This window comes from Rhinatrema bivittatum, chromosome 1, assembly GCF_901001135.1.
Source record: "Rhinatrema bivittatum chromosome 1, aRhiBiv1.1, whole genome shotgun sequence".
Classification (NCBI taxonomy): domain Eukaryota; kingdom Metazoa; phylum Chordata; class Amphibia; order Gymnophiona; family Rhinatrematidae; genus Rhinatrema; species Rhinatrema bivittatum.
Window position 1 is genome coordinate 712,480,164 of NC_042615.1, and position 22,069 is coordinate 712,502,232.

General features: G+C 43.5%; 1 protein-coding gene across 2 annotated transcripts in view; it reads right to left on the minus strand.

Moving 5' to 3' along the window:
• KIF2A (kinesin family member 2A) overlaps nt 1-22,069 on the minus strand; it is a 266,717-nt gene that overhangs the window by 93,311 nt on the left and 151,337 nt on the right. For both annotated transcript variants that reach the window (XM_029576454.1, XM_029576445.1), the window contains exons 10-13: nt 12,475-12,565; nt 12,252-12,315; nt 759-850; nt 415-557 (exon numbers count right to left, since the gene is read on the minus strand). In XM_029576454.1, coding sequence (XP_029432314.1) covers nt 415-557; nt 759-850; nt 12,252-12,315; nt 12,475-12,565 — 390 coding nt within the window. The remainder of the gene's footprint in view (nt 1-414; nt 558-758; nt 851-12,251; nt 12,316-12,474; nt 12,566-22,069) is intronic.

The following is a 22,069-nucleotide window of genomic DNA, read 5'->3' on the forward strand; positions in this document are numbered from 1 at the left end:
CCCAATCCACTTTTTCATCTGGCCTAAAACCAGGACTCTGTTGCAGCATAGGATGCTCACCCACCATCTGCTGGACACAGAGAATACTGGCAGGCTGAGTGTAGCATGGGACTTTATAAAGGGTGGTATCATCAAACCTAGTGTTCTCTGTCTCTATCTGTTGGCTGTGGAGCATAACCCATGCATCTGGACTGGTCTGGCTAGATGATGAGGAAGAACTCTTTATGGAACTTGGAAGTTAAAGAATCCACTTTGAGGAGCTTTATGGTAACACACATTTCAACCAAAGCACTGCATTATTGTTCTGAAATAAACACACACACACACAATACAAATATAAACCAGAATTCAACAATTACTAATCAAAGAAAATTATTTCCTAGAACTAATTAAAGATTAATACATGTGGGATACCTGCAGCTGTTTCCTATTTCAATCAGCTTGAGAACATCTTCAACGCATTTCACCTCCCGTTCCTGTAATCCCACAACCTGGACTTGCTGTTTACCATCTTCTAACACTCTTAACTTGGTCTTCCGGTTCAACAAATCAAAAACCTTGAAAGAGTATACTTATATTAGTAGCAGCAGTACATCTAAAATCAAAATAGATACATGAACAGACTCATTTACCAGTCAAAGTATCAGTATAAAAATTAAATTCTAGGTATAAACTTTTGAATACAACTTGTACAAGCTATTCACATTAGCTTAAGAAAGTATATTTGCCAAAAATACTAGAAAGATACACTCACTTACCTTACCACTATAAATTTCAAAAAACGTTGCATATACTTGAAGTTCTAATTTCTTATAGTTTGGCTTCTTTAACATTAAAAAGACATCACGAGCTGTGAATGAAATTTATTAACAGAGAGAAAAAGTTATACATTGTTTTTAATCAAGCATGGCTCTCTCTGAGCTTGATTCACTCAGTTATACTCTGAACATTTTCAAGTGATATTTCATCATACAATATGGAAATTGTAAAGGACAACAACTTTTAAAAAAAGTAATGTTTTAAGAGATGTACATGAATCTAGCACATTAGGAAGCAGGTATCTCAGGCTGAACACTAAAACATCTTCCCTCTTTGCAAAAATTAAGCACAAGGATAACCCAGAAGTATTTGCATTGTTTGAAACTGAAACATGCTTTTACAGAATTTCCATCAGCCTTAAGTGGCAGGTTTGTTTGTAATTGTGGTTTCCAGTTCGGGTTCTCGAGACCCGCAAAATAAGTCAGGCTCTTGAGATATCCAGAATGATTATTCTCATACTTTTGGTGAAAGAACTAGGTTAATTAGCTGATTTTGCTTATCATAAAAACCAGATATGTTTAAGGACAGGATTTGGAAACTACTGACTTACAGTGTCACAAAATCTCAAATGTGTGAAAAATTACATGAATTAAATTCAACTTTTCTAAAAGATATGGAAGCTGCCAGTGTTTCTGGAATTTTTTACCCATATATCTGAACAGGAAAGAAGCTGTGTTGGAAGGGAAGAGACTTATGAAGCTTTATTTGAATTTTTTGTTTTGACTGCAGCGTTATTATTCTAGGACTTCTGACCAGAGGGTTTATAGCAACACCAACCAAACAGAACTAATTTTTGAACACTACAAAGAATGCTCTGCTTTTATTAATAGCTATGAGATGTTGATTAGCACTCCAGTGATAACCTAATAATCAACTTTAAAACACAATTTTGAAAAAATGAAAAAAGAAAAAATGTTTTATGTTGCAGTTGATATATCTGCTTCAAAATAGGCTATATGAAATTCTCAAAATAATTATCTTTAAAATAGTACTGTGCTAAAAATTCAATTAAAACACTATACCCATTCAAAAAAAAAAAACCAAACCCAAAACATATTCTGTATTTCTCTTTTGATTTTTATATTTTCTTCCCATATAGAACTAAAAGTTATTTGAAAATTAATCTGATTAAATTACTTTTGTAATTATTTAAAATAGTGTGGTATGTACAAATAAAGATCAAACAAGTTGTAGGCAATACCTTTTTTTTTTTAAACTTATTTCCTTCCTTCTATTTTTCCGTAAAAACAAAAACATATTCAGCATCAACCGCCAAGCAATAAAATCACAGCCAGTGCTCATCTCCCCCATTTTTAATCACATCGTAGAGACATCAAAATTATTCCCCCACCCCCAACAAGATTCTAAAAACAGGCATTTAAATATACATATATTACCCTGCAAATAAGATTCCCTCCAGTCAACTCTGAGCTACCCAATATGACAAGTTAGGAGCCACACTTTATCATACAGGAAGGACTGCCTTCTAAGCATATATGTAAGCTCTTCCATCAAAAAAATATCATGCACTTGTCGGTGCCAACAAGTAACTGTAGGGGCAGCCTTCCATAGGGTCTCAATTGTAAATCACCCAGCATGAATCAAATGATCCACAAGTTGCCTCTTAGTTGTACTTCAGTTATGATCACCCCATCTTCCCAGTAAACATAAGAGGTTCCAAGTTAACTCTCCCACCCAAAATGCACCCCATCTCATGTCCCACCTGTTTCCAGAAATCTGTCAAAGGGCATTCCCACCATACGTGCAAGTACGTAGTACCCACTTGCCCTCATCCCCTCCAACAGAGATTGGATGCACTAGCTGAAAGTTTAGTATAGTATACTGGGAACCTGTACACCCTATAAATTAGTTTTACCATTAGTACTACCCTCTTATTACATATAGAAATCTTATATGCCTTCTGCCAAGTATTTTTCCAATTTTCTGCAGTCAAGTTCAGATGCAGATCCCTATTCCATTGCTCTTCCAGTCTAAGAGGGGGATCTCTCTCCATTTGACACTCCAACACTGCTTTATAAAACTTAGAAATATCTCTCCGTGGCATACCTTCGCGAACAATAACTTTTTCCACTGAGTCGGGCATCCTCCACTCCCATCCCTTTCTCCTATATGCTTCCAATTCCTCCATCAGCCTCCAGTAAAAAGATTCCGAATCCCCTGACACCTCATAATCCTCTTAAAGATCTTAGAATGATCGCAGCTGCGCACCCTCCTGCTCCCAAAGTTGCCCCAGGAACTTCAGTACCAGTTTCCACCATTCCGCTGCTCCTCTATACAAAGAAGTACTTGGCAGCTTGGGGTTGCACTGTATGGGCATAGGACCCGACAAAGTCTGTGAGGGAAATGCCAAGCTCCTACACACTGTATTTCAAATCTTAATAGTGTGAAAAACATGAGTACTTGCTGAAATAATCCGACATCCTCCATCCCTTAATTCTAGTTGCAACAAGAGCATCGATAGATCCTGCCCGCCCATCAACTGAACCTCCAGCGAGAACCAGGGTGACACCTGGTCTTGGTGGAACCAGGGCAAGGCACTCATTAACCCTGCTGCCCAGCAATATCCCCACAAGCAGGGAAGTGCTGTCCCTCCTGCCTCTTTCGGCCTCCAAAGTTTACTCAATTTAATAGCGCTTTTTTGCTGTGCCATATAAATTTCCCTAATACCCCTTACAAGGACTTGAAGAACCCACCCGGTAAGTAATATGGAACATGCTAAAATAAATATATCAGCCTAGGAAGTACATTCATCTTAAGAAAATTAATTCTTCTGGACCCAGAAAGAAATTGGTTAGTGCAGTTAGTGTAGCTGGGTTCAAAAAAGGTTTGGATAAATTCTTGGAGAGTCCATTAATGCTATTAATCAAGTTTACTTAGGAATAGCCACTAATATTAATTGCATCAGTAGCATGGGATCTTCTTGGTGTTTGGGTAATTGCCAGGTTCTTGTGGCCTGGTTTGGCCTCTGTTGGAAACAGGATGCTGGGCTTGATGGACCCTTGGTCTGACCTAGCATGGAAATTTCTTATGTTCTTATCCCAAGCCCCAAATCTTTCTGAATCCGGTCCACTAACATTGCATAATTATGTCTATACAAGTCTGAAGGCTTTTTTGTTACCCAAATACCTAAATATTTGATCCCGTTTTGTGCCATTTTGAAATTTGAAAAACAGGGGGTATAGCATCTGCTGTTAACTCCCCAATAGGAAACACCTCTGATTTTGTACAGTTCATCTTATATCCCGAGAATAGACTACACACATTTAAAGCAGCCAATAGCTGTGGGCTTAATCTTTTTGGAGATGTCAGAAAGAGAAAAACCTCATCTGTATTCAAAGAGATAGTACGTTCTACTCCTCCCACCTTAAATCCAGAAATCTCTGGGTTGAGTGTATCTTAGCTGCCAGCACCTCAACAGCAAATCAAAGAACAGGGATGACAGAGGACTCCCCTTCTGAGTACCCCAAAGAACCAGGAAGGGATCAGAGCCCACTCCATTAGTCAATACTCTCGCTCGGGGGTGCTAGTACAGGGCCCCAACCCAAGATCTGAACTCCTCTGGAAACCCTACTTTTTTCAGTATTTTAAACAAGAAAGGCCAACTCAATCTATCAAAAGCTTTCTCTGCATCCAAGGTTACCACCAGGTCCTCCCTCTTCTCTTGCCTAGCTAATGTTATATCTATTAACCTCCGGGTATTAGTTGACAGTCACCCCTTAATAAATCCCGTTTGGTCCTTTCCAATCAAATAAGGCATAATGCTATATACCGTATTTTTCGCTCCATAAGATGCACTTTTTTTCCCCCAAAAGTGGGGGAAAAATGTTTGTGCGACTTATGGAGTGAATATTAAATAAAAAAAAAAAACAAACCCCAAAAACTAACTACAACTCTCCCCACCCTCCTGACCCCCCCCCCCCCCAAAAAAGAAAAACTTGCCAAAAGTCCCTGGTGGTCCAGCGGGGGTCCGGGAATGATCTCCTGCACTTGGGCTGGTTTAGCACACCATTTTTTTTATTTTTTTTTAAATTTTCCCGCTCTGAATCCTAGGTGCATCTTATGGTGCGAAAAATACGGTAATCTTAACTGCAGGACTTTTGCTAATATTTTAGCATCTACATTGAGGTGGGATATTGGTCGATAGGAAATTGGCTCTAGCTTATTCTTTCCCAGCTTATGCAACACCACTATTGTCACATCAGTCAAATTGTGTTCTGTATCCGGAAACTCCCTAAGATGCTTTGTGTAGGAAAGGCAGCAACTCATGGGAGAATCTTTTTAAAAAAAATCAATATCATAGCCATCTGGCTCAGGACTTTTACTAGACAGAAGACCCAAGATTGCCTTTCCAATTTCTTGTGCTGCTATAGGGGCCGCTAGCCTTGTCGCTTGCCTCCCCGTTACTTGCGACAGATCAACTCCCTGCAAATACCATTCCAAATCTGCTTGGTGACTCGACCCTTGAGCAGTATATAGTTTTGCATAATAGTCTAAAAATATCATTAATCCCTTTAATATCATGGACAACCCCACCCACACAAATAGCATTTATTGATGTTTGTGCTCACTGTTTTCTTATCAGCCAAGCCAGCAGTGCTCCTGCCTTGTTTCCCTGTTCATAAAATGTTTGATGAGAGAATTGCAATGCCCTCTCTAAATCTTCTACTTGAAGCTGCTGTAGTTCTTCCCTTGCATTTTGCAATAGCTTGTAAACCCTCTGCGAATAAGTACCCTTATGCTGAATTCCCAATACTCTAACTCATCACTCTAATGACTTTTCTTTTTGTACCTTGAGTTTTTCTGGTCTCTTGCAAAGCTAATAATTTCCCCCCTCAACTCAGTTTTGAGCACCTCCCAAATCACTACTGGGTTCTGTTCTGCCCCCTCGTAAATATCTCTGTACTCCTTTACTGCCTCTATCATTTCACAAAGTTTCATGTTCCCCAATAATGATGGATTAAATCTCCAAGTTTTGCTAACAGAGCATCCTTGATAAAATTTCAGGGGAAATAGGACCGGCTTATGAACTGAAATACTGCTTGTTAGTATATCCATGGCTCCTGCCAGTTTCAGCATGTCATCTGTACAAAGAAAAATATCTATTTGACTATATAACACTTCACATTCAAAGATAATTTTAAGTTTCCCATTCTTCCTTTATGTTTAAGTTATTTTACCCATGTATTCTGTTCCAAGTTTTAAGTCCCTGTTCTATGTAACTTGCATTCTACATGCATGTCTTGTTCAGTTATAATGTAAACCGAGCTGATATGCAATCCTGCATGAAGCCCGGTATATAAAAATGTTAAATAAATAAATAAATAAAATATAATTGGTACCTAGGCGAGTAACATGTAAAGTCATGTCCTGTAGGGTATTGGGCTCTCCAGGCATCCAACAAATTCAGCCATAAGAAAATTAGGTTTTACCTCCAATAATTTTCATTCCTGTAGTACCAAGGATCAGTCCAGACTCCGGGGTTTTGCCTCCGCACCAGCAGATGGAGACAGAGCAAAACTTGTCAGGCTCTGTCATAAATACCAGGGTGCCACCCACAGACTGTCAGTATTACATAATGTCAAAGCAGAAGAACCCCCAGCTGACAAACTAACTATATACATGAAGTTCAACCGGGGAACCCTCGGATCACTAAACCCAACAAGGAACCTGACCCGAAAACCAGGGATAGACAGAAATAAGAATCTTCATCCCCAAACCAACTAGAATAGCAATAGAAAAACAGCGGACTCTCCGACTTAGTGCAGAAGCGGGTGGGACTCTGGACTGATCCTTGGTACTACAGGAACGAAAATTATCGGAGGTAAGACCTAATTTTCTTTTCCCTGTACGTACCGGATCAGTCCAGACTCCCGGGATGTACCAGAACTCAGAACTACTTGGGTTGGGACCCGGAGAGGCCCGCTCTCAACACGCCTGCTCCAAAATTGCCCTCGCTGGAGTCCTGGACATCCAGCCGATAATGCCGTGCAAAGGTATGCAACGATTTCCAAGTCGCTGCTCTGCAGATCTCTTGAGAAGAGATCTGGTGACACTATGCCCAGGAAGCCGCCTGGGAACATGTCGAGAGTGCCCTGAGCCCTAAAGGCAAGGGCCAACCAGCTAAAAGGTATGCAGAATTAATAGCCTCCTTCAACCACCACGCGATGGTGGTCTTAGATGCCATATTACCCTTTCGAGGCCCCTTCCAGACGACAAAGAGGTGATCCGAAACCCGGAAACCATTAGTCACTTCCAGATAGCGCAGAAGGGTCCTACGCACATCCAGTTTCTTCAGATCCTTGGAAAGGGGATCCTTCCTGTCGAGTTGTGAAAACGCTGGAAGCTCCACCGACTGGTTCAAATGAAAAGTCGAAATAACTTTCGGTAGAAACGAGGGAACCGTCCGGAGACTAACGCCGGACTCAGAGATTCTCAAGAAAGGTTCCCTACAAGACAATGCCTGAAGTTCAGAGACTCGCCGAGCTGAAGCTATTGCCACCAAAAATACTACCTTCAACGTAAGTTCCTTCAAGGTCACTCTCTTCAGTGGTTCAAATGGTGGCGCACACAAGGCCTTTAGCACCACGTTTAGGTTCCAGGAGGGACAAGGAACAATCAACGGAGGACACAGATGCTTTGCCCCCTTAAGAAAACGGGCAACATCCGGATGTGATGCCAGCATCCCCCCGTCCAGCCACTTGCACCCGCAATGAACTGCAGGACAGCCCTTTGGCCAAACCGTCTTGAAGGAAGGCTAAAACATCGGAAACGGATGCCCGAGTAGCCTGAATTGCTCGAGCAATATACCAAGACTCGAAAACCTTCCAAACCCGCACATAAGATAAAGAAGTGGAGGTTTTATGAGATCTCAGCAGGGTGGAGACCACCGCATCCAAATAGCCTTTACCACTTAAACGGCGCCTCTCAAACGCCATGCCGCTAGACAAAAGCAATCTACCTGATCGAAACAAATAGGCCCCTGATGAAGTAGATTTGGTAACGCCAGCAGACGCAGTGGTTCCTCTAATGCTAGATTTAGGAGGTCTGCAAACCATGGACGCCGTGGCCACTCGGGAGCCACCAGAATGACCTCCGTTGGGTAACGTTCTATTCGGCGAAGGACCTTGCCGATCAGAGGCCAGGGGGGAAAAACAGAGAGGGATCGACGTCGGCCAAGGAAGCGCCAAGGCATCCACCCCCTACGCCCCCGGTTCCCTGCGCCGGGCAAAGAAGCGTGGAGCCTTGGCATTCTGAAAGGTGGCCATCAGATCCATGGCCGGCTGTCCCCATCTGTCGCAGATTAGCTGGAAGGCCCTGTCCGCCAGCTCCCACTCTCTGGAGTCGAGCTGATGCTGACTTAGGAAGTCTGCGTGAACGTTGTCTACCCCTGCTATGTGAGACGCGGCAATGCTGAGAAGGTGCCGCTCCACCCAATGCATCAACAGGCGAGCTTCTAGCGCCACCAGGTGACTCCGAGTCCCCCCCTGACGGTTGATGATAGTGTGCTACTGATGTTGCCAAGGCCATTACAAAATGTGTCTTCACTCACCCCTGGAGAGGAAGACCTGCTTCCTCATAGCAGAATTCGATACAGTCTGCTAGCCAGTTGGAGAGAGTTTGTTTGCCCACTGCAACTCCCAGCTTGTTTTTGTCAAAAGAAACAAACAGGAGTTGGTTGGTTTTCCTATGGACTGCAATGCAGTCTAGATAGAATGCAAGTGCACGCATACAGTCCAAGGTGTGCAAAAACCTCTCGCTCTGGTGAGAGTGAGGCCTTGGGAAAAGAGTGGGCAGACTATAGATTGAGTAAGGGAAGAGACTGTGTCCACCTTAGGAAGAAATTTAGGGTGAGTACTGAGGACCACTCTGTCACAGAGGAACCTAGTGTAGGGTGAGTATGCAACAAGGGCTTGTAACTCACTGACCCTTTGAGCTACGAGGAAAAGAATTTTCCATGTTAGAATTTTTAATGTCATAGGAATGCAAAGGCTCAAACAGGGAACTCATGAGCCTTGTGAGCACTACATTTAGGTCCCATTCCGTTAAGTTGTAGAAAGCTCATCATAAGCAGACTCATTAAGGGGTTGAACAGTTATCAGGGCATCCCCTACTCCCTGGTAGTTCGCTGCAATGGCACTAAGGTGTACCTGTGAAGAGGAAGTCTTGAGACCAGAATCTGAAAGGTACCCTATATAGCCTAATAGAGATGGAGTGGGGCAGGAAAAGGGCCAATACCTTTTTATATACACCATTTGGTAAATCCTGTCCATTTCAAATGGTAAGATTTACGTGTGGAAGGATTTCGTGAAGCTACAAGTACCTGAAAACATTGGTGAAAAGATTTGAAGGTTCGGATGGTATAAATTGCCATGATTGTGTGTTACGAGATTGAGCTGTGGACAGGCGAATTGGTTCCTGGATTGATAGGTCGAGAAGTATGGGGAAGCATACTTGTCTAGGTCAGTAAGGGGGTATGAGAATCATTAAACCCCTGTCCTGCTGTAGCTTCACGACAGTTTTTTTGGCTATGAGCGGTATCGGAGGAGACGTCTATAGGAGGCCTTTGTTCTAGGGGAGAGCAAAGGCGTCCATGACTAACCCGTTTCGTTGTCTGTGTAGGGAGCAGAATCTGTCCACTTTGTGGTTCAATTCAGACACAGAGAGGTCGATGGTTGGTTGACCTCAGTGCTAGAAGATTTTGCTCTCTACACATGGATTCAGAGACCACTCATGGGGATGGAGACATCGATTGAGATGGTCTGCTAGTATGTTCGATATGCCTGTTAGATAAGTGGCCCAGAGATGCATGGCGTGTGTAGGCGCCCAGGCCCAGATCTGCGCGGCTTCCTGGCAGAGCCGATAAGAGCCTGTACGTCCGTGCTTGTTCGAGTACCACATTGCCACTATGTTGTCTGACAGTATCCCCACAGTTTTGTGTGAGAGGCAGTGTTTGAAGGCATAAAGGGCATAACGTATGGCTCGAAGCTCCAGGAAGTTGATGTGAGACTGTTCATTGAGCGGAGTCTACACATCTCGGGTTTGGAGGTTGTTAATACGAGTTCCACAACCCAAGTTGGATGCGACCGTGGCCAAAGTCACCTGAGGAATTGGTTACTGGATCAGTGACATGGATCAGGGACAAAAGCAGTTAAACGGTTTAAAGCCACTGAATTTTAAAGTGCACTGAGTTTTTCCCATGGCTAGTCTGGCCATAGGAGTGATGTGGACCGTGGAAGCCATGTCGCCCAGCAATGGGAAGAATTGATGGGCTGAGGCGCAGAGATGTGGACAGTCTTATAGGATTGTCTGCGCGGTTGTTGGGCAGGAAGGCCTTTTGGACTGTAGTGCCCAGATCTGCTCCGATGGAGGCAAGGAGGTGAGACAGATCCTTATGGGATTTAAGGTAGTTGATCAGAAATCCCAGCAAATTTAATTGATTTATAGTGAGAGAATTTAGAGCTCCTTATTTGGATTGACTCCTTATTAGGCAGTCTAGGTAAGGAAACATGTGAATGCTGTTTTTTCGTAGATGAATGGCAATCACTGCTAGGCATTTGGTGTAATACACTAGGTGTCGAAGCTAGTTTGAATAGCAGAACTTGGAATTGAAAATGCTGTTGACTCACTATGAAGCGAATTGAAGGTCCTGAGAATAGCGTCAATCTCGTTGTTGTAGTAAGGGAAGCATGGTGCCGAGAGACACCATTCTGAACTTTTCTTTCTGAAGAAATTTGTTGAGATTTCTCAGGTCCAGGATGGGCGGAGGTCACCTGTTTTCCTTGGAAGTAGGAAATAGCAGGATTAAAATCCTCTGCCTTGCTGTGTCCGGGGAATGGTGTCCTGAGCCCTGGTCCTCAGTAGGATGGACTGTTCTGTTCTCTGGCAAGGTTTCAAAATCCAGAAGCCTGCCCAACTGGCGGAGCTGGTGTAATCTGGATATCAGCTGTTGACATGTACGTGCTTTTTGAAGTGGACTGGTTGGTCTCACGCGGGAGCTGGATCATACTCGTGTGAGCAGTAAAAGGTCCTTCTAGCAGAGGAGGGAGGATTTGCAAGAAACAGAGAGCTGTCGCAGGGTCTCGCAGTGGTCTTGCAATTGAGCCACTGTCTGCTGGACCTTGTGCACGAAGAGATGATCTGCAGTGCATGGCAGATCAGCTAGTTTATCTTGGATTTTGGGCCGTAAGCCAGGTTCACCATCTAGAACAGAGTCCTGTTGCCGGCAACGGGAGGACGTTTCGAAGCAATCACATGTTGTTCGAACTTCATGTGGATGGCAGTGAGGTTCCTTGGTGTTGTGTCAAACAATGCTGGTAAACAGCATTATGTGACACCAATATGGATCCCCGGAAGATTTTACGACCTAGACCCTCCCGAAAACTTCTGGTCCTCTTTAGTGACCAGGTCGAAAGGGATGTCATTTGGAGAGATAGTCTCCACTCTTCTGGTGGAGAAGACTCAGAGAGGAGGTTGGTTTAGGTCTCGATGGGATCGGTGCCGAAGCGGGATTAGAATCCCCATTGCCCTTCGAGGATCCTGGGATATGTATAGGGGCCCATGGAGGCGCAGAAGGACGAGTCAGTTTCGATGACTTAGGCTGTCATTAGTAGGGTACGATGAGGGCAGCGCCCATACCGGCTCCGGTGTTGGTGACGGTATGGGGGCTGGCATCGACTGAGGTTGTAGATTCCAGAAGGCATCGAGGACAGCCTGGTGGACGAGTACGTCCAGCTCCTCCCTGGAGTTGGTATAGGTAATGCAGCTACAGGGGGAGGCAGGCTAGGCGTAACTGGTACTTCCACATGGGGATTTCCCAATGACGACAAAACCTGTAGTAGCCAAATCGCCTTGATGGCCTCCTGCGCGCACCCCTAGAACACCCGGCTGTACACGGCCAAATGCAGGCCACAGCAATTTTTTTTTTTTAAACCACAACCAATTCCCACAAAGGGGATGCATGACCATTATCTGCTGGACATGTAGAATACTGATGTCAGGGAAAGGTTATATGTCAGTGATGTCAATGAGTCAGCTTTACTCTGTCTTCATCTGCTGGTAGGAATGCATAACCCACTGGTGTGGATTGGCCTGCCTGAGTGCAGGGGAAATATCTTTTTGTTCAAGTTATTTATTCAATGGTGTTATCTCTGTCTATTATTAAGGTTTTATTAGATCTATTTTTTTTTTGTTTTGAGTATACACTGCTAAAATGCAGACCATAGTAGAGGTTTTACATACTTTCTCAGCATTGTACACTGGAAGCTTCAAATGCATTAACAATCAAAAGGCATCTGATAGCTGGGAGACGAATATGCATAAAAACAATGAATAATGATAAGGAATATGTGCATTTTTAGATGCAAAGTAGTTACTGCACAGCATAATCTGCATATAAAAAGGAGATGACTGACCTGCTAATGCATAAATTCCTTTAGAGCAATCTTGGTTCTTTCCTGAAAAGTCACCACCCATAGTCTAAAGTCCAAAACAAGAAATTGGCAATTGTTTAAACTCTATCAAAGATAAAACACACATGAAATCATTTAATAAATGAAATTGTGTTTATACTTAAAATGAGTGAAAAACTTTATTTTGAAATATTTGTGAAGATAATGAATGAATAAGTTTACTTACATGAGTTTTCCCACTGCCTGTTTGCCCGTATGCAAAACATGTGGCCATTCCTCTTTCAAATATGGTTTCCACTAGAGGTCGAGCTGTAAACCTTAGAAAGATAAAACATTGTTAACACTTTTCTGACAAAATGTCAAACTTTTTTCTAAAGTATGTTCAATTAAATTAGAATGCTTTTAGAAACATTCCAATCTATTGACCTCTTTGCCCCACAAAAAATAAAGACAGGGTTTATAGTCTGGCATTTTTAAAAGTAAAAGCAAGTGTTTGCTCTGTGCAATTACATTGTTAGCAACGCCAAAGTACAAGCAAGTTTGCTTACCGTAAACGATGTTTCCGTAGATAGCAGGATGAATTAGCCATGCTGTCATGGGATCTGTCAATCAGGCCCAGGAGGCGGAGCTTGTCAAAGCAGAGAACAGAGCTTTGCTCTCTGCGGCTGCGCGTGTGTTCCCGCGCAGGAAGTAACGGAATCTCCTCAGTCTGTGATTAAGCTGTAGTGTAGTTGAAGACTTGGTGATTGCCAGGGAGGAGGGTGGGTCAGCATGGCTAATTCATCCTGCTATCTACGGAAACATCGTTTACGGTAAGCAAACTTGCTTTTTCCCGTCGATAGCAGGGCTGAATTAGCCAAGCTGTCATGGGAGTCCAAAGCTCCCGATCACGTCATTATGATATATATAGTCGGACGTGATCTTTGACAGTGTGGCAGTCACTGTGGACAGGAGGATAGAGATTGCAGTATTGCTTGCCCTATCTTCGCATCCATGGCTGCTTGTTGGTCAAGGCAGTAATGAGATGTGAAGGTATGCAGTGATGACCATGTAGCTGCCTTGCAAATGTCTATGGGTTGCACATTCTTTAGGTGTGCTAAGGAGGTTGCTACTGCTCTAACTTGGTGAGCTTTAGGAATAGACTGTAAACACAAACTCTGTTTTTCATAGCAGAATTTGATGCACTGCGCTATTCAACGGGAGATGGTGCATTTAGCCACTGGTAGTCCAGGTGCCTTTGGGTCACAGGAGACAAAGAGTTGAGAAACACCGAAGTCCGAGTTCGTTCTCTTTTTGTAGTGTGTTAACGCTCTTTGCAATCCAGTGTGTGCAGTAGTTTTTCCCCATCGTTTGCATGGGGTTTAGGGAAAAAGGTTGGTAATTCCATTGTCTGATTGAGATGGAATGAGTAACTACTTTCGGTAGAAAAGATGGATGAGTTCGTAGAACTACCTTCTGGTGAGGAAATTGCAAGTATGGAGGATAATGGACCAAGCTTGTAACTCATTAACTCTTCGTGCTGATGTTACTGCAACCAGGAATATCACCTTCCAGGTGAGGTATTTAATGTGTGCCGAGTTCATGGGTTCAAAGGGATAAAGCATGAGCTGTTCAAGAACTATGTTGAGGTTCCATGGAACTGGAGGTTTGGATACCGGAGGACAAATGTGTGTTAAAACCCTTCATGAAACGAGTCAGTAATGGGTGATTGGATATAGGAATGTCATTGATTGGTCTATGATAAGCGCCTATGGCACTGAGGTGAACTCTGATGGATGATGTTGCTAGACCAGCGACATATAGGGGGTCATTTTCAAAGGAGTTACGCATGTAAATGTGACATACTATCGTAGCAATTTTCAAAAGCTATTTACTCGAGTAAAGTGCACTTACTTGAGTAAATCCTATGGACAATTCAATGGCATATATTGTAGCAATTTTGAAAAGCCCACTTACTTGAGTAAAGTGTATTTACTCGAGCAAAAACCAGTTTTGCTCGAGTAAATGCTTTTTAAAATCTACCCCATAGTGTATGGAGATAATCAATGAGCACTTCTGGGAAGCAGTCCAATGGTGGTACATCGTTGGAATTGCACCAGGCAGAGTAGCGTTTCTATTTATAGCTATAATTTTCCCTAGTTGAGAGTTTCCTTGATTGTAACAAAAAAGAATTGTGCTGAAGAGGAAACTCCTTTTTCTGTCAGAGGGAGCCTTTCAATCTCCACGATGTCAAGTGTAGAGATGAATGTAGTGGGTGTAGAATTGTTCCTTGATCTTGGCTGAGAAGATCTTGACGATTCGGCAATAGAATTGGATCCTTGATGGATAGTTGAAGCAGGAACTGTACCATGGCTGCCTCGGCCAGGCCGGGGCTATGAGTATCAGTTGAACTTTGTCCGTTATACACTTCTGAATTGTTCTTGTTATGAGAGGTATGGGAGGAAAGGCATACAGAAGGCCTGTCGTCCACGGAATGAGGAAGGCATCTTGGGCGATGCTGAGTTGGCTTGGTCGTATCAAGCAGAAGTTGGAAACTTGTGCATTGATATCTGTTGCAAAGAGATCTATCAAAGGTGTTCCCCACTGTAGAAATATGTCCTGGACTATTTCTGTATTGAGTGTCCATTCATGGGGATGAAAGATGCGACTTAGTCTGTCCGCTCTTGTGTTTGCAACTCCCTGTAGGTAAGTTGCTTGGAGGTGTATGCAATTCTTGTGAGCGTGTTCGAAGATTGTCAGGGTCTCCTTGCAGAGGGACCATGAACCGGACCCTCCTTGTTTGTTGATGTGAAACATCGCTACTTGGTTGTCTGTGTAGATCATGACCCTGCGTCCCTTCAGGTGGTCTTGGAAGACTCGCAATGCATTGCGAATCGCTCTCAGTTCCAATAGATTTATTTGTAGATTCTGTTCTGAGGGTGACCATAACCCTTGGGTTTCGTAAATCTCGAGATGAGCACCCCATCCCTTGCGAGACGCATCTGTGGTTAGGACTGCATTGTGAGATGGGGGGCTGAATAACACTCCTTTTGACAGGGTGGAATCTAGGAGCCACCATGCTATATCTTTTTTCATTTCTACGGTCAGCAATACCCTCTGCGTCAATGGTTGTGAATGCTGTTTCCATTGGCGTTTTAGACCCTATTGTAGGCGTCTCATGTGTAACCTGGTGTTGGGAACCGTGAAGTTCGCCGCTGCCATGTGGCCCAGAATTACCAAGACTTGTCTTGCTGACGGGCCTCTGAGTATGTTTCGAGGTGTGTAGAAGTTGACGGAAATGTGATATTCTGTCGACTGGAAGGTATGCTCTGTTGCACGTAGTGTCCAGGCATGCGCCTATGAACTGCAACTGTTGAGTTGGTTGTAGGTGTGATTCCTGAAAGTTGATCACTAACCCTAGTTCTTGCAGTGTATCACCCGATGGAGGTGATCCAGTAAGACGTTTGGAGTTGGGGCTATTATGAGCCAATCGTCCAGATATGGAAAAATGGTTATACCTTGTTTCCTGAGATGAGCCACCACCACTATCATGCATTTGGTGAATACCCTGGGTGCAGCAGATAGCCCAAAGGGAAGAACTTTGTACTGGTAGTGTTGATGTCTGTAGCGAAAGCACAGGTAACGCCACGAGGATGGATGGATTGGGATGTGTGTGTAAGCATCCTTCAGGTCGATGGAGCACATCCAATCGTTGGTTTGAATGAGTGGAAGAATTGACTTCAACGATACCATTTTGAATTTCTCCTTGGTGAGAAATTTGTTAAACTTCCTTAGGTCTAGTATGGGTCAAAGGCCCCCCGATTTCTTGGGTATGAGGAAGTACGGGGAATAAAATGCTGGTAATTGTAATGTGGGTGGATTTGTTGAATTGCTTGTTGTTTGCGAAGTAAAGCAATTTCCTCCCCCAGTTGTGGATGGGAATTGTAAATCTTGAGTGTGGAAAGATGAGGCAATATGGGTTTTGTTACAAATTGGAGTTGGTAGCCTTGACGTACTATCTCCAGAACCCATTGATCCGATGTAATTCTTTCCCAGGCTTTCAGGCCAGCACGAATTCTGCCTGGAGGAGCTTGATGTTGTGGTGGTGGCTGAGTAACTAAAAAGACGACGTCGCTTTTGCTGCAGTAGTCAGCTGGTGTGCCTGCTGCCTCTGGTTACGTGGTTTACCTCTTCGTTGATTTGAGGTATTGTTTAGTGGAGCAGGACGCTGGTAGGCAGGGTATGACTGCGTACAAAAAGATTGATAAGATCTATAGGGTCTTCTGGCATATGGTTGCCTGCGAGTAGATCCCACATAACCACGTGTAGTCGAGTAAATAGGATTTGATGTTAGCGATTGCACTGCTAGAGCTTCATCTTTTAATTTACTTACTGCGTCCTGGAATTTCTCTCCGAACAGGTTATCTCCTGTACATGGGAGGTTTGTTAGTTTCACGTGCAAGTCTTCACGTATTGAACTTGAACGTAACCTTGGTAGTCTGCGGGCTGCAATGGCTGTTGCAGATGCCCTAGATGATGTTTCATGTGCTTCGTAGATTGACCTCAAGAGGTGTCGAGAACACTGTTCCATGTCATGAAGAGGTTGAGGTATATGTTCCGCAACGGAGGAATGTATACCTTTCATAGCTTGCATGCACTCATAGAGGTATTGCATCATGTAGAACTAATGTTGCATAATTCGTGCAGTTAAGATCGAGTTATGGTATATTTTCCTGCCAAACTCATCTAAATATTTGTTGTCTTTCCCCGTCGGGAAAGTGGCATGAACCTTTGCATCATCTTGAACCTTTGCATCATCGACTCTAGTACACTCGAAGCGTGAGACAATTGTGGTAGAGTGTATAGTGACTTTTTTTTTTTTTTTTTACGAAATTTATGTCTGTTTCCCTGGAAATGGCTGCTATTGTATAAGGAGCCTCCCAGGTTTTGTAAGACTGAATGCAGGATATCTTGTGGTGGAAGAGAAATTAGTTCCACCTGAGTATCAAAAATCTTTAGAAGACCAAGGGTTTCTGTCCTAGGGTCTGTTTCTTTTTGGACCTCTAGATGTAGAATGGTACCCATTTTTCCTAGGAATTTTGGGTACGTAAGGTCTTCAGGAGGGAAATACGGCTCCTATATGTGGTCGTGCAGGTCTAAGAGACATCCCACCGATGATGATGGGGATGTTTGTATTGAAGGAGAATCTAAAGATGTCTCCTGGATATGAGTTGGTGAGGCTGGTTGGTTTAACATGGGAGATGTCGGTACCAACTGCTGGTTAGTAGCAATATTGGTCATTGAAATGATGATGAAAGCGTCTCGTAAAAGCCTGTTAAAGATTGAGACAGTTGGAAAAATGCGTCTCTTGTACGAGAAGGCATACCATACGACTGTCTCGTTGTTGTGCGATACCTGCTTCAGGTGAAGTTGTAAGAACCTCACTGTTTCCTTGTAGTCTATTGTCTGAAGTATTCCTTAGAAACCTTCCGAATTGAAGAAGTGTTCGAGGAAGAATTTTCACTACTTTCCTTTTGAACAGGTATTAGCTTTACGAGATGATATAGAAGTCGAAGGACTTATCTCCCATGTTGTACTCCTCTTTGGTAATTCAGTACGGTGGGAGTGACTGGAATACTTATGATAGTCATCAGATGATTTATCAGTATCTGTGACTCCAGTCTCTGGAAAAGAGCTGTGTGAAGGGTATCGTTTCCGCTTCAAGCTCGTGTTTAATCTCCTAGTTAAATAATTATGGTTTCCACGCGCCGATTGTGGTTTATGCGCTAAGTTAGATTTATGCGCGTATATATGCTCATGCGCGGATATGCGCGTATGCGCGACTGTGGACTTATGCGCACTTGTATATCTGTGCGCGGAAGTAGATTTGTGCGCAGTTGTAGTTATATGCGCATATCTTCCTGATGTGGCGCGCACATGGGTTATCGGCGCCGATGTTCGATGCCGTGCGCATAAGCCTTTTTGTAGTCGGCGCCGTGCGCATAAGCCTTTTGTAGTCGGCGCCGTGCGCATAAGCTCTGTATTCGGCGCCGTGCGCGCAGGTTCTTCCGGCGCCGTACGCGCAGGTTCTTCCGGCGCCATATGCGCCGGAAGCTGTAGGCTGCGCGCAGACTCCGTTCTCGGCGCCGGTATGTCAGTCTGCACGGACGGTACCGTAGACGCATAAGTCATCGGCGCCGAGGATTTGACCTCCAATGAGGTATGTTGCGGCTCTTAGGCACTGGGGATTTTCAAGAACCCACTGGCCTTTGTGTTTTGCCTTTCCCTTACCTCCTAGAGTGGAGGATTTAGGATCCGACGGCAAAGTTTCCTTCTCCTATGGAGCCGATGAAGTTAGCGGGCCAGGCGATGTCCTGAAGCCTGTAGGCCCTTCGTTTTAATGCTCTCTGTGACCTGTTAGAGCAAACTTACAAATTGTCTCGATTGTGACTTGGTCCGAGACATTTATAATCGCGGTCATATCCGACCTTAATTTTAAACAGTGATAGGGTTTGAACCCCGGTTTTGATATTTTAATTCTGTTTTTAAAACTGAGGAGAGATCAGCTCCGCGTGCGATCCCGCTCGCGGAAAAAACAGACTGAGGAGATTCCGTTACTTCCTGCGCGGGAACACACGCGCAGCCGCAGAGAGCAAAGCTCTGTTCTCTGCTTTGACAAGCTCCGCCTCCCGGGCCTGATTGACAGATCCCATGACAGCATGGCTAATTCAGCCCTGCTATCGACGGGAAAATTACATTATTCAACTGAGAGGCAAATGCAGAAATATAGAAAATGACGCCAACTAAGGATCACAAGGCCTACAATCTGTCCATTCCTGATGAAATACCATACAGCTTGCCCGATCTCAGGCTTTACACTCACATCTTAATTCATCTATGTTCTGTTTTTTTATGTCTATTTTATAGTTTTATTTGCCTATTTTATGCCTTATTAGTTATGAATGTGCTTTATAAACCGTCCCGAACTTTGGAGGGCGTGGCATATAAGATTATTTATTTAAAATTTCTTATGTCTAAGACAGAATCTCCAGTTTCCTGCGGCAGCTCAAGGGTAAATTTTGTGGCAAAAGTTAGAAAGTTCTGTGGCAATTAGGAGGCACATTTGCACAAATCTGCACATTAAATATTGAAAATTTGTATTATACTTTATAAAAATAAAGTTGTTTTCTGACATTGTTTGGTACCCAGTTAATTTATTTTGCTCTTATGTTTTGGGGAAAGATTTTAGTGATCAATGCTGTGAAGGGAGGAAAGGGCTACAGAAGGGAATCTTGGAGGGAAATGGGGGAGGGGATATAAGGACAGGGGCAGAGTGATCTTAGAGGGGGGAAGGAGAAAGGCAGGGTGGTCCTGGATCAGGAGAGAAGAGGGAGAATGGATACACCTTCACACCTTTTCCTCCGATGATCCTTTTCTCACTCTCACATATTAATGCCTCCTCACTCTTACATGCTGCATACCACTTCTAATCCCCTCGCTTGCATGCATATTTCTCACACATCCTCAGATCTCCTCCCCTTACTGCACACTGCCATTATCCCCTTGGCTCTTACCCCACACACTTTTCATATCCTTCCTTACTTTCACCCTCAGTTCCCCTCTGGTCCCCTTACTAGAACATACATGGAAACCCTCCTTCCTCCCAATGTCCCTTGCAACATGTGCTGATCTGGGTTTCCTTACATTAAACCATAGCAACAGCAATGTAGCATCTCAGGCTGCTTCTTCCTCCTGTACAACACAGGGCTCTAACATACTGAACCATGGGGACTGCTGTAGTACTGAACGATTTAAAGTGGCAAACTCTGACATCGGACTGAATAGGAAGAGAAAGCAGCCTGAAGTGCAACTGTTATGCTCTAGTCCAGGGATTCCCAGCTTTTCAGGGAACGTAGCTCCCTTTTCAGCCACAAAACCTTTTGAAGATCTCCATGCTCTTCTCTAATTTTTGCATAACATAAAAGAAATAATGAAATGCATTCCAGAATCATTCATAATGTATAAAATGTAATGAGAAAATACTACTTACCTGATAATTTCCTTTTCTTTAGGATAGACAGATGAATTCAGAACCAGTGGGTTAAGCATCTACCAACAGATGGAGACAGAGCATGGTATATATATCCCTACACTGACATCAGCCCGCCAGTTTTCTCTGCAAAAGCCAACTGTGGACAAACTAACAGAACTTGATTATTAACAGATAATCATTTCAGCACTCAGCCAACAGGAAAACACTGAGCTCAGACAAAGAGTGAAAGAACACTACTCTAGGGACTGGATTAACACTTACCAGTAACCCCTGGACCACATAGCCACACAGGAGGACCATAGTACAATTATTCGGCAGCCAAGGGCTTGAAGTTGGATTCATCTGTCCATCCTAAAGAAAAGGAAATTATCAGGTAAGTAGTAATTTCTCATTGCTTAACGTCTAGACAGATGAATCTAGAACCAGAAGGATGTACCCAAGCTACTCCCGAATAGGGCGGGAGGCTGCCCGCAATGCAGTTAAAACCGCACTTTCAAAGGCTGCATCCTCCCGGGCCTGCACATCCAGATAATACCTGGAAAAGATGAGCAAGGAGGACCACGTTGGAGCTCGGTAAATATCGATGGGAGATAATCTAACTTCTGTCCATGACACTGCCTGAGCCCTATGGAATGAGTCCTAAACTGACTAGGCAATGGCTGCTCAGAATCCACATACATGGCTGTGACTACCTCCTTAATCCAGCGAGCTATTGTAGCTCGCGAAGCTGGCTCGCCCTGTTTACCTCTATCGTGGAGGACAAATAGACGATCTGTATTACCGAGAGGTTTAGAAACCTCCAAATACTTCATAATATGTCTTTTAACATCCAAGGATCGCAACAGGCGATATTCCTCCACATATCTCTCTATTCAGAGACGGCATGGAAATGGACTGATTCAAGTGAAAATCTAAGACCACTGGAGTCACTCAAAGGAATAGCTCTCAACAAAACAAGGCCTGTAGATGGATATTCCAGGTGCAGAACAAATCGCCACAAAAAAACACCGTTTTCAAGGTCAGTAACTGCAAAGAAATGTTATGCATCGGACGAAACGTAGGGCCTGCTAAGAAATTCTAAACCAGATTGAGACACCACAAGGGCACCGGTTACTGCAAGGGAAGACGAAGATGTTTCACTCCTTTCAAGAAACGGACCACATTTGGATGAGCCGATAAAGGTCCATCATTCAAATGACCCCTGAAACAGGCAAAGGCCACTACCTGTACCTTTAATGAATTAAGGGCCAATCCTTTATTCAAACCATCCTGCAAAAATTCCAAAATGAGCAGGATCTGAACAGAACGAGGAAGAACATCTCAATTTTCACTCACCTAGGCTAAGGAAGTGATCATAAGAACATAAGATATGCCATACTAGGTCAGACCCAGGGTCCATCAAGCCCAGTATCCTGTTTCCAACCGTGGCCAATCCAAGTCACAAGTACCTGGCAAGTACCCAAACATTAGAGATCACAAGCTACTATTGCTTATTAATTACAGTCATAGCAGTTTATAGATTTATCCTTTAGGAACTTATCCAAACTTTTTTTAAACCCAGATACACTAACTGCTGTAGCCACATCCTCTGGCAATGAATTCCAGAGCTTAACTGTGCGCTGAGTGAAAAAGAACTTTCTTCAATCTGTTTTAAATGAACTATTTGCTGACTTCATGGAATGCCCCCTGGTCCTTCTATTATCTGAGAGAGTAAATAACCAATTTACATTAACTTGTTCAAGTCCTTTCATGATTTTGTAGACTTCTATCATATCCTCCCTCAGTCGTT